Source organism: Pleurodeles waltl, chromosome 8 (genome assembly GCF_031143425.1).
Source record: "Pleurodeles waltl isolate 20211129_DDA chromosome 8, aPleWal1.hap1.20221129, whole genome shotgun sequence".
NCBI lineage: Eukaryota > Metazoa > Chordata > Amphibia > Caudata > Salamandridae > Pleurodeles > Pleurodeles waltl.
Window position 1 is genome coordinate 1252650613 of NC_090447.1, and position 13640 is coordinate 1252664252.

At 45.5% G+C, this 13640-nt stretch overlaps 1 protein-coding gene across 3 annotated transcripts in view; it reads right to left on the reverse strand.

Moving 5' to 3' along the window:
- Positions 1–13640, reverse strand: part of RXFP2 (relaxin family peptide receptor 2) — a 932621-nt gene that overhangs the window by 358469 nt on the left and 560512 nt on the right. For 2 of the 3 annotated variants that reach the window (XM_069205574.1, XM_069205572.1), the window contains exon 5: positions 2858–2929. In XM_069205574.1, the coding sequence (XP_069061675.1) occupies positions 2858–2929 (72 nt within the window). The remainder of the gene's footprint in view (positions 1–2857; positions 2930–13640) is intronic. The other variant, XM_069205573.1, reaches the window with a different exon arrangement.

The window sequence follows — 13640 nt, forward strand, 5'->3', positions numbered from 1 at the left end:
GTAACAGGTTCTTATAGGAGATATTGTTCTTCACACGAGAATATCTCCAAACTCTCGTTGCCACTGTAAAAACTCCATATTTCACCAGTGGTAGAGTAAATGTAGTTTATCTTAGATAAGCTTGAATGACCTCCGCTCCTCTCCGTCTCCAATCCCAGAATACCTCCCAAAGAATCCCACCACATTCTCCAGCCCCACATTCCATCACAACATTCTATTATTAACATATTACCTAGTTATAACAAGAAGACCTGCTACAAGAAGAAAAAGGCACCAAACCATGCCTGCTGCACCAATGACTCGACATCCGCCATTGATGTGTCACCTGGAAACCTGAAGGATTCTAAGAACTCCCAGATTACCTGCCACCTTCTGCCAATTGCCAAGAACCTCCCTCAGAGTGACGGTATCACTCTCCTGCAATCTGCAAGGAACTGGTGAAGTCCAGTTCACTGACCGGCCGCTGATGAACGAACCGGACACAGCAGCCTGACAAAATTCCACCCGATGGACCTGGAGGATAAACCCTGCCAGTGTGCCAAGTTTGGGGCATTGTGACCCCCAGTGGCTGAGACCTGCCATAGCATGGAGTACTGGACCACAATGTCAGACACTCAGAAGAAGAGTCTACTCCGGATTCGATGAGGACCAGAAGCAAGCACCAGTCAAGGGACTTCAGGATACCCAAGAACCACTTCCCAGTGTGGCCCTGCTGACCTGCAATCTACCCTCAAAGTTACCTGCACCTGGCTCCAAAGACTCCTTGACGCACGACCCTTGGCTTCACTGCACCCAGCCTCCCTGGCCCCTGCATCGGAAAACCAGCTGTGCTTTAGCAGTCCCTAACCCCTTGCGACCTGTACAGTCCAAGGGGACCCACTGGGCTTACCTTTAAGTCCACCTGTGTAGTGTGTTCCCAAGTGGTCCCCTTCTCCGATCTGCACCAGCTCCAAGACTGTCAGCATCTGCTCCAGCTTGAACCAGGATTTGCCCGAACATCTCCAGCTGGCCCACAGGACATTTTGATGACCGTGACCTTAAAACAAACGGTGACACTTGTGGGAGCATTATCTAATTTTATATGCATTTTTTAAAGATTTCTCCAATTCATTCCTATGGTGAGTAATTACGCACAAATAGACGATTTTTCCTAAACTTTGAAAAATCATAACTTAAAAAGTACTTATCTGATTCTGATGGTCTTGGTCTTAAAAATGTTATAAAAATGTGAAGTATTTGGTCTTTTGATTTTGTGTCCACATTTTTTGATACTGTGGGTAAAACAAATGCTTAGCACAACTCCAAGACGAGCCTAACTGCTTGCCCACACTACCACAAAACACTGAGCATTAGGTTGTCTGCTTTTTACCACTGGTTACAAAAATGGGGTTGCTTGGACTCTGCACAGTACATGTCTTTTTCGTACACTATCAAGAAAGAGAGCCAGCAGTAATATGACACTGTCCTGCTTTCTTTCCAGTCTGGCACACAATCCTGCTGCCTAGCGCCACACATACAACTTTGCACATTAGTGGACGGGTGTATGCATGACGTCTAGTATAAGTTTTGTACTGAAAGGATACATTTCCATTCCAAAATACTTTAAAACATTTTCTGCTTTGCATGTGTGCAGTACACCACAGCACACTTGCAAAACTGGAAAAGAGTGGAGAAATAAAAGCATTTGTCCTCCTTAACACTAATGTCAAAACGTTTTATTTTCATGAGTCAAAACCCAGTTTTTTAGTAGATAGGTTTTTGCATTAATCGACTTCTTGTGACTCGCAATTTGTAACTCGAAAATGGGATGTACAACAATGTCTCAGACACTATTTGCGATTCCCAAATGTATCTCAAGGGACCTGCCTCATCAATATTCATGAGACAGGACGCACATTCCGAACAATTGTGAATGATCTGCACTCAAAGGGATGCTGGCCTTCTGGGGTCAGCACACCACCATGTCTGTGCGTGTTATTTTTAAATGCAGCCCGCTTTCCTTGATGGAAATGAAAAGTGTCCTTTACAATTTTTTAAGTCCATGGGACCACTGCCTGCTCTTAAAAAATGTTAAATCTCACTTTCATAATGTGGAAGGGATCACTTGGGGACCCCTTCCCCGTTACCACCTTACTCAAGGAGTCAGTAAAAGATTCATGTTTTGCGACCATATTCCTAAATTCCTAAATCTTACTTGCAAACCCTATTTTGCGATTCACTAATTGCTTACCGAATCGCAAAATAGGGTTGTACATGTCAAAATTCTATTTAGCGGTTGCAAACTGCCCAATTCCCTATTTGTGACCACTAAAAACTTTTGTACATGTGGCCCTATGTAATGCAAGGCAGCTTTAGGCTATGCTTTATGTTACTTTCCGACGCAAAACACGTTTCTGATCCTTTAACTCTTCTCCATCGCCTTTTGTCTCATATTCAGTCCTGCAATTTGTTATGATTTGGTTTTTCCAATCAATGTCCATCGCCCATGCATTATTTATAAGTCATGGCCTTGTAACAGTATGTCAGTATTATTATCGTTCACTCCCTAATTTATCACTTACAGCAACAAGAAAGAATTTTCTGAAAATAATAGATGGCTACATTTGTAATTCGATTTAAGATTTTTGCATCCTCGAGCAATCTGCTACAGATATGTTAGGGGAAGCAACAAAAGGCAGCGATGGCGTATACATCGTTTCCATAATCTAGTTTTCTTGATAGTCCATACAGTCATTCTCAAAAGATGCAATTAATCTGCACATTGATTGCTGGGGTAGACTAAATATATGTTGATGCTTTTTCTTCATATTTAATACTTTCTAAAATCACAATTTTAAGTCATTAAGCTCACACTTACAGTTTTTTTAAATCTTTATACCTGATGAAAGCCTCTTCTGGGAGAACCCGGATCTTGTTATTTTTAAGGGACCTAAGAAAAAAACATGGAAGAAAGTGTTTCAATTACGTGTAGGCGTAGACAAAGCAAAATAGTGCCTGGCTGAAATTATTTTACATATGCCTCCCACAAACTCTGTGCTCTTTTTCGGTTAGGTTTAATGGATGGCTCAAACAGGCACACAAATACACTAAAGCCTAAAGGGTAAACATGTCCTGTGTAGGTGAATTCCTATTTATGTTTTATTTTTCCCAGAATGTATTTACTATCAGACCATGCATTGCTAGAATCTGGAACCCTGGGCAGTGAAGAACTGCTAATTAGTTCCACCGTGCATGTACATTTCCCTCCAACATCTAAGTATTGTTATACTTTATTTGGCTCCTTTGCCCTAAATTCCACTACAAAATGAACACAGATAGCGCAAGGTGTTCAAAAGGGAAATTTAAAAACACGAGCCTTCGGCAAATGTTTACGCTATTCACATGAGGAGCAAACACTGGAAGACCTGAGTGTTAGATATAAACACAAAGCTGTTTTCTACTTTAAATGGCAGACATACTGTTTTGTAAGTCAGCTGTAACTTTGCATTTAAACATTATGCACAGATTCGTTGTGATAAAGTCTGTAAAATTAAATGGTTTCTCTATCTGGAGCCCAACAACTAAACTGGTGGAATATTCTCCCTGTGTTAGGGTGAGAGAAGCTGGTTTGTTGCTGACCGATTTAGAGGATGGTGCATGATCTGACCAGGGTAGGCATGTTACCTGTTGGGACATCGAACAAGACAATTGAGGAATTTTAGCTGGAGTCCTAATTTGAAGTAGAGAAAGGCCTTTTCCCCACTCAAATATAGGAAGAATCTCTGAAAAAGTGAGGGATCTCAACCATCAAGGAAAGTGTAACAGAACTAATGTGTAACAGCTGGGCAGTTTCTTTCATAATGTAGCTTAAAAAAAACACATTTGCTGCATGTGAGGGAACGTGCTTTTAGAGGGCGTCATTTACTCAAAAAGCTATGGGGCTGATTTATGAGCCCCTAGCGCCAACCTAACAACGTCATTTTTTTTTGCGCTAATGTAGCGTTAGATGGCCAAAAACGCTGCGCCATATTTACAGAGTGGCACAATACATGCATTACACCACTTTGTAACCCTTTGCCTCACATTACGTCTGTGCCAGGCATAATGTATCCAAAGGGGGGCCGACAAAATAGCACAAGGAAGTGTAAGAGAGTTCCTTGCACTATTTTTTTTGGTAGTTTTAACTCCTGCTCAGAGCAGGAGTTAAAATGGGGCATGCTATTGATTGAATACAATGGACCCCTATGTACTCTGCAGGAGCAGCGCCAAAATTTTGGCGCTACTCCTGCAGAGTACATCAATAGTGTAAAAAACATTACGCTAATCCCCCCTCCCCTGTGCCATGGTGCCCCGTATTTTACATGCGGTGCACACATGGTAGCGGTAGGGGGCGCTAAAGGGCGCAATGAAGGTGGGGCTGCACTGGATGCAGCCCCACTTTTCTTAAATCAGCCCCTATGATCTTTAGGAAGTTTAGGTTTAAAACTATTCTTTTTAAGAAGCACTTCCTCTGGGGCACAGCTGTGTTTCATTACTAACAATGAATACATACATCGCTGACCAGTAGTGGCTGTTTCTTAAGAATTACAGTTATCTGACTTGTATGTTTAAATATGCAATTCCAAAGGACACTTTGAAAATGCATCCCTTTTTTATTTTTAAAACATCTTGCTCCATCTGTCAGATTTACTTCATTTTGTGCCATTATAGTCCCTAAAAGATTGCAATTTGTTTCTTAACTGTTATGTTTGGGTATTGCTCTTCAAATACCACATATTAACAGAACACAGTTCTCTGTAACATCAGCTCTGTTATATCTGAAACAAAGTTTACAATTCTTCACTCTTGGTGAAGAGTGAAAGTAGGCGAACATGTTTAGTGAGATAGAAATGTAATAAAAAAAATCTGAGATTAATTAGGTGGCTCCTTGGTAAATAGTGACGTGTCACTGCTATTTACCCAGCTGCCAGCCTACATACTGCTTAGCTCGGAGCTGCGCAGGAACCAAAGAAACTTCACTCTTTATCCAGAAGCCACCTAAGCTGCACACTATTCACTATTTGCGCAGTGTTTGGGCAAATAGCAAAGAAACTTAACTATTTAATTGGTTCCTTGCTAGCTAGCAGATTGTGTAATGATTGCTCAGAGATCAGGCATGGAAATGTCTGCATTTGCTATTATCTTTATCTAACTGAGATTTTTCACTGTGTAGCTGGCAGCTGGTAAATAGTAAAGGAACCTACGTGTTTAGCTAGTCAAAAGGGTATAATAGCAGAGATTCAATGGTTTTCAACCGTGGCCACCCTAATAGAGAAATATTACTATTTGCCAACCTGCAGTGAATTAGAAGAGAGGGCCTGATTGATATGTTGGTGGTAAGGATGCTCCGTCGCGACAGAGTATCCTTATAACCAACATAATGGTTCACACACTCAATTGAAATGCGGGCGGACCATAGGTTTGGCTACGGTGGTAACTACTCCATCAGCGCAATAGCCAAAACTTTTCGACGGGCCGACGGAGTAAGGGCCATTGGAGAAATAGCAATATGTCCACCCATCCAATGAGGATGGGCGGACATATAGGGGGTCATTCCGACCCCGGCGGTGCCGGGGTCGGCGGGAGCACCGCCAACAGGCTGGCGGTGCCCCGCAGGGCATTCTGACCGCGGCGGTTTGGCCGCGGTCAGAAGAGGAAAACCGGCGGTCTCCCGCCGGTTTTCCGCTGCCCGACGGAATCCTCCATGGCGGCGCAGATTCCGACACCCCATACCGCCATCCTGTTCCTGGCGGTTCTCCCGCCAGGAACAGGATGGCGGTATGGGGTGTCGTGGGGCCCCTGGGGGCCCCTGCAGTGCCCATGCCAATGGCATGGGCACTGCAGGGGCCCCCGTAGGAGGGCCCCACAAAGAATTTCAGTGTCTGCTTAGCAGACACTGAAATTCGCGACGGGTGCAACTGCACCCGTCGCACCTTCCCACTCCGCCGGCTCCATTCGGAGCCGGCTTCCTCGTGGGAAGGGGATTCCCGCTGGGCTGGCGGGCGGCCTTCTGGCGGTCGCCTGACAGCCCAGCGGGAAAACCAGAATGGCCTCCGCGGTCCCATTTGGCGGTTCCCAGAATGAGGCCCATAGTCATTTTTCACTGCTTGTCACTCCCAGGAGGGCCAGTAAAATGCTAGTGAGGCTCTCCCTTCCACTTAATGACAATGTGTTGTCATATCTTCTCAATTGATATTGTGCATTTTGGGAGGCCATGGGCAATGTACTTCATGGTAGAGTTCTAGTTTGCATGACTGGCACACACTTTTTGCATTGCAAAACTAAAATTGGGGAATTTCATGTATTTACTGTTTTCATTTCTGACCATAACTGCACTCTGATTATGTTTTAAAGTAAATTTTAAAGATCCTTTCAAACATATCCTAATTGATTGAGAGTAAAATAAACCACAACTTCAATTGTACTGTGCTATTTTAAATTAACTTTGTTTTTATAGCATTGTGCATGCCTCTCTGCTGTGCCTAACTCCTTCTGTGCAGGCCTTTAGCCATGCGCAGCATGGGTTTCTGACAAATATTGACTTAAGTCCCCACCCCTATGTGGCCCCCAACACCTATGCAGGTCCAAAAGCGATGGGTAGCATTAAATTTTTTATTTTCAAAAAGAAAATCCCATTTTGAGATTTTGATTTTAAAAAAGAAAAATGAAAAATGTTTGGTGCAGGGCTATTCCATGCTGATGCAGCCCTGCACCAAACAGTGCAATGCATTTGCAGGAACCGTCATGACAGGAATTGCTTTCCCTGCTTCTACTGGATGGGGTAAGGCTACCCCTCTGGGAAGTTTCTGATGCTAAATCGTAGCTTCATCTATGAAAGTCGGTTGTGGTACACTCAAAAGTCAACACCTTTGTCTTTGTCAATGTTTATTTACAGTGAATCTTCACAATTGTCAATTATAGGTTTCATAGATAAAGTTATGTGCTGGATCACATGCAGGACAAGGCAAGTTCACAAATGAAGAATCTTCTCACTGAGGAGTACCACCTGGGAGGCAATTCTGCAGGGTAACTATGTGTAGGAGGCTGGCCTGGCTTGTAGAGGGTACCAAGGGGTACTTACACTCTGTACCAGGTCCAGTTATCCCTTATTAGTGTAGAAGAGGTGTTTCTAGCAGCTTAGGCTGATAGAAGGTAGCTATAGCAGAGCAGCTTAGGCTGAACTAGGAGACATGCAAAGCTCCTACTATACCACTGGTGTCATATGCACAATATCATAAGAAAACACAATACACAGATATACTAAAAATAAAGGTACTTTACGTATTTTTATGACAATATGCCAAAAGTATCTCAGTGAGTACCCTCAGTATGAGGATGCCAAATATACACAGGATATATGTACACAATACCAAAAATATGCAGTAATAGCAAAAGGAAGTAATGCAAGCAATGTAAAGTTACAGTAGATTACAATAGGAGCACATAGGTATAGGGGCAACACAAACTATATACTCCAAAAGTGGAATGCGAACCACGAATGGACCCCAAACCTATGTGAGCTTGTAGAGGGTCGCTGGGACTGTAAGAAAACAGTGAGGGATAGAAAAATAGCCCACCCCAAGACCCTGAAAAGTAGGTGTTAAGTGCACCTATATTCCCCAGAGAGCACATAAGTCGTGGTAGGGGAATTCTGCAAGGAAGACCAACACCAGCAAAGCAACCAAAGTGGATTTCCGGACGAGAGTACCTGTGGAACAAGGGGACCAAGTCCAAGAGTCGCAACAAAGTCGAGATTGGGCAGATGCCCAGGAAATGCCAGCTGAGGGTGCAAAGAAGCTGCCACCGGATGGTAGAAGCTGTAGATTCTGCAAGAACGAAGAGGACTAGGAACTTCCCCTTTGGAGGATGGATGTCCCACGTCGTGAAGAAGCTTGCAGAGGTGTTCCCACGCAGAAAGACCGCAAACAAGCCTTGCTAGCTGCAAGAGTTGCGGTTAGGGTTTTTGGATGCTGCTGTGGCCCAAGAGAGACCAGGATGTCGCCACTTGGATGAGGTGACAGAGGAGGCACCCAGCAAGTCAGGGAGCCCTCACAGAAGCAGGCAGCACCCACAGAAGTACCGGAATAGGCAATTAGGAGAGGAGTGAACCGGAGCTCACCCGAAGACACAAAAGGGAGTCCCACGACGCCGGAGGACAACTCAGGAGGTTGTGCACTGCAGGTTAGAGTGTCGGGGACCCAGGCTTGGCTGTGCACAAAGGAAATCCTGGAAGAGTGCACAGGAGCCGGAGCAGCTGCAAATCACGCGGTACCCAGCAATGCAGTCTAGCGTGAGGAGGCAAGGACTTACCTCCACCAAACTTGGACTGAAGAGTCACTGGACTGTGGGAGTCACTTCGACAGAGTTGCTGAGTTCCAGGGACCACGCTCGTTGTGCTGAGAGGGGACCCAGAGGACTGGTGATGCAGTCTTTTGTTGCCTGCGGTTGCAGGGGGAAGATTCCGTCGACCGACGGGAGATTTCTTCAGAGCTCCTGGTGCAAGAAGGAGGCAGGCTACCCCCAGAGCATGCACCACCAGGAAAACAGTCGAGAAGGCGGCAGGATCAGTGATGCAAGGTTGCAGTAGTCGTCTTTGCTACTTTGTTGCGGTTTTGCAGGCGTCCAGCTTTTTCCAAAGGGAGAGGGTGTAACACCTTCTCTCTGAGGAAGTCCTTTGTTCTGCCTTCCTGGGCCAAGCCTGGCTGGACCCAGGAGGGCAGAAACCTGTCTGAGGGGTTGGCAGTAGCAGCAGCTGCAGTGAAACCCCGGGAAAGGTAGTTTGGCAGTACCCGGGTCTGTGCTAGAGACTCGGGGGATCATGGAATTGTCTCCCCAATGCCAGAATGGCATTGGGGTGACAATTCCATGATCTTAGACATGTTACATGGCCATGTTCGGAGTTACCATTGTGACGCTATACATAGGTAGTGACCTATGTATAGTGCACGCGTGTAATGGTGTCCCCGCACTCACAAAGTCCGGGGAATTTGCCCTGAACGATGTGGGGGCACCTTGGCTAGTGCCAGGGTGCGCACACACTAAGTAACGTAGCACCCAACCTTTACCAGGTAAAGGTTAGACATATAAGTGACTTATAGGTTACTTAAGTGCAGTGGTAAATGGCTGTGACATAACGTGGACGTTATTTCACTCAGGCTGCAGTGGCAGGCGTGTGTAAGAATTGTCAGAGCTCCCTATGGGTGGCAAAAGAAATGCTGCAGCCCATAGGGGTCTCCTGGAACCCCAATACCCTGGGTACCTCAGTACCATATGCTAGGGAATTATAAGGGTGTTCCAGTATGCCAATGTGAATTGGTGAAATTGGTCAGTAGCCTGTTAGTGACAATTTAGAAAGCAGAGAGAGCATAACCACTGAGGTTCTGGTTAGCAGAGCCTTAGTGAGACAGTTAGTCATCACACAGGGAACACATACAGGGCACACTTATGAGGACTGGGGCCCTGGCTGGCAGGGTCCCAGTGACACATACACTAAAACAACATATATACAGTGAAATATGGGGGTAACATGCCAGGCAAGATGGTACTTTCCTACACTATGCAATTAAGAGAAGCTCTTATAGTGACTCAAGTTAAGGCACTAAGGCGGTCATTCTGACCGCGGCGGGCGGCGGTCGCCGCCCGCCATGCGGTTACCGCCGAATGACCGCACCGGTCATTCCAACTTTCCCGCTGGGCCGGCGGGCGACTGCCAAAAGGCCGTCTGCCGGCCCAGCGGGAAAGCCCCTGCAACGAGGAAGCCGGCTCCGAATGGAGCCGGCGGAGTTGCAGGGGTTCGACGGGTGCAGTGGCACCCGTCGCGATTTTCACTGTCTGCAAAGCAGACAGTGAAAATCTTTGTGGGGCCCTGTTAGGGGGCCCCTGCACTGCCCATGCCAGCGGCATGGACAGTGCAGGGGCCCCCAGGGGCCCTACGGCACCCGTTCCCGCTATCCTGGTTCTGGCGGTGGACACCGCCAGAAACAGGCTGGCGGGAAGGGGGTCGGAATCCCCATGGCGGTGCTGCAAGCAGCGCCGCCATGGTGGATTCCCTGGGCCAGGGGAAAACCGGCGGGAAACCACCGGTTCCCCTTTTCTGACCGCGGCTTTACCGCCGCGGTCAGAATAGCCCAGGAAGCACCGCCAGCCTGTTGGCGGTGCTTCCGCCGTCCTCCGCCATGGCGGTCATGGACCGTCAGGGTCGGAATGACCCCCTAAATCTGACTTATTGAAGGATAGTTGTCTTGAAACGACAAGGAATTGGATTGTGCTCTAATTAGACAAATAAGGTGAATCATTTTCTATGAGCTAGAGGCAGCCAAGTATTTAGCATTCAGTAAATCAAACTGCCCATTGGTCCGGGGAAAGGCCTCACACATTTTTTCAAATTTTAGCCTCAGCAGCCTCGTTCTGAGTGTTCCACTTGCTTGTAAACACAACCCAGGAGAAAATTGCTACGGTACATAGCAGTTCCCCAGGGTGGTCTTACTCCTCATTCTGAGTCTTGTATCCTGGTATGAGTAACAACATCTCATTTGGTTTTGTGACATGCTATAATCACATTGTTTTTTATGTCAATGTGTCACTTCCTCTGTGCTCCAGATTACACATGCCTTTGCCTATGGAGTTATGATTTTCTGTTTGTGAAATCTGTCACTTAAGCAAGAGCTACATTGATATGCACATCAATACAGCAGTACCTGGTTGCCTGTATTTTTCTTTGCCTCTGGTAATTTTCTGCAGGTTACTTTCCACTTTACTCTTTGTGGATCTCCTATCTGAGCTTTGATCATTGAGCTTTGCTCCTGGTTAACCCCTTCTCTTGGTTTTTACACACCTTAAAAGTGAAAAAGTGAGAACTCTCCTCATTTGGTCTCTTCCCTTTTGGGCCTCCTATCATCTGGAAGAGCCCAAGGACAAAAATACTGCCCTTTAACCTCCTTTCCATGTCCCTTATGTTTCTTATGATTCCAAGTGCATTCCTTGCACAGTGTTCAGAGATTTCACCTACACTGGTAAGCTGCACCTACCACTGGTTTTGGTGGTACATCAGAGACCCAGTACTGAGGGGTGTGTGGCTATGACATCATGCGAATAGCCACCAAGCTTCAGAGCTCCAGCAATGGGGTGACTCTGGCCCATATTTATACTTTTTGACGCTAAACTGCGCTAACGCAGTTTAGCGTCAAAAAGTTTTGCGCCGGCTAACGCCATTCTGAAGCGCCATGCGGGCGCCGTATTTATTGAATGGCGTTAGCCGGCGCAAGCAGACCGGCGCTGCCTGGTGTGCGCGAGAAAAACCACGTACACCAGGCAGCGCCGGCGTAGGGGGAAAATGGCACATGGGCGTCTTAAAATGGGGCAAGTCAGGTTACGTCGAAAAAATCGTCGTAACCCGACTTGCGCCATTTATTTTCGACGCCCATCCCCCATCAACATGACTCCTATCATTGTAAAGATAGGAGTCATGCCCCCTTGCCCAATGGCCATGCCCAGGGGACTTCTGTCCCCTGGGCATGGTCATTGGGCATAGTGGCATGTAGGGGTGCACAAATCAGGCCCCCCTATGCCAAAAAAAATTATAAAAAATTTTTTAAAAAATACTTACCTGAATGTCCCTGGGGTGGGTCCCTCCAGCCTTGGGTGTCCTCCTGGGGTGGGCAAGGGTGGCAGGGGGGGTCCCTGGGGGCAGGGGAGGGCACTCTGGGCTCATTTTGAGCCCACTTGTCCCTTAACGCCATGCCTGACCCAGGCGTTAAAAAGCGGCGCAAATGCGCCGTTTTTAGCCACGCCCACTCCCGGGCGTCTCTTTTGCCCGGGAGTATAAATACCACGTAAAGGCCTGGGAGTCATTTTTTAGACGGGAACGCCTCCCTTGCATATCATTAACGCAAGGAAGGGGTTCACGCTAAAAAATGACGCACATTCCGGGAACTTTGGCGCTATTCGCCTCTAACGCCATAGTATAAATATGGCGTTAGTTGGCGTTAGTTTAGCGTCGAATTTGCGTCGAAAAAAACGACGCAAATTCGGCGCAAACGGAGTATAAATACGGCCCTCTTTTCTTTAATTCCTGGAGGCAGCAACCCTGTACTGGCTCACTTTTTCTACAATGGCTGTCCTCTGGTTTCCGGACACCACGGGTGAGGAGTTTGAGACCCTATTATTATGTTTAGATGACTCTTTTACTCCTTCAACTGTCACTCTGAGGTACCAGGAGTTATGCCACTCATTTTGTTTTTTTCAGGAGGCCAGTTTTGTTCTTCTATGCAAAAAGATTGCTCATAACAAAGCAAATAGCCTTAAACTGCCATCCTTTAAGGCTCAATCCTTATTTCCAGCATTTTTTCCCTTAAAGTTCTTTACCTTACACCCTTGGATACTGCTTTATTAATTCAACCAGCCTCTTTTGAGATTACTCATGCAACAGTCCCTTTTGGGGATTTTCCTGGCCCATTTAGATTTGGGCATCTCTTTTTGCCCTCTCCATCCTTCTAGAAACTTTTGTGCTTATCAATTTTTCAGAGTTCACCATCTATACTTGAGATAATTTTGATATTTCTGGGGAAGATGAGACACCTTAAGCTCTCTGCCAAATTCCTAAAATGATCTCCTTAAAGCCTTCAACTTCTTTACCAGAAACGCTGAAAACATGATCCTCCTTCTCTACCCACTTCATCCTCTTCCATTTCTATGGAACTATTATAGAAGAAATATGTGCACTTTTTCGTCATGTTGAGGAGACAAATAAATGTTTACAATCACTGGATCAGTGGTCCTCTATGGAAAAGTGGGTCATGGATGGGAAGGAATAAATGAGTGATGTTACAACTAAAAGGTGGCGGAATGAATGAGTGATACTACAACTGAGAGCACCTCTATGAAGAAAGAAATGAATAATCTGAAAAGAGTTACAGAGGATTTGGAAAATAAAAACAGGAGAAATAATTTGCAAATGTATGGTTTAATCGAGGACATTGAGGGCAATGTTCTGATTACTTTTGTTCTGTCTTTTTTCCAAAGTTACTTGATAAACCATGATTTACAAGGCTTGATATTCATCAAGCTTACAGACCAGGTCTGGGACCTGAGAATTCCAATACGACTACTAAACAAAGGGTTTTTATTATTTGCTTTTGGGAACTCACTGGGCTATTCATGATTAATGCAGCAAAGAGTAAAAAATTGTCTTTCGTGGATGGAAAATCAAGTGTTTCTCGCACAATATCTGGCCAGGGAAAGAGGCAGAATTTTTTTTACATCTGTGCCCAGCTTTTCACTCAATGCAAACTTGTTATTGGTTGCTTCATCCATGTAATTTTAAAGTGACATATAACAATCACACAGAAAGGATTGAGTTTTGCTTAACTAATTTATTGTTGATCAATGGAACGAATCAATCGAATTATTCAGATCTTCCTCCTATTAGTCTATTGTTTGACCACCCAGATGTATACTACTGAGGTACAACACCTCATGTATTTTCTGCTTTCATTGCAGGTATCCTTGATTCTTTTATTCCTATCTTTATGCTGCCCTATCATTTCCTATGTTGCCCCATTGTCACACATGTGAGTTCCTAACTTTGTCACTATTCACTCAGCATCTTTTAGATATGTACTGTT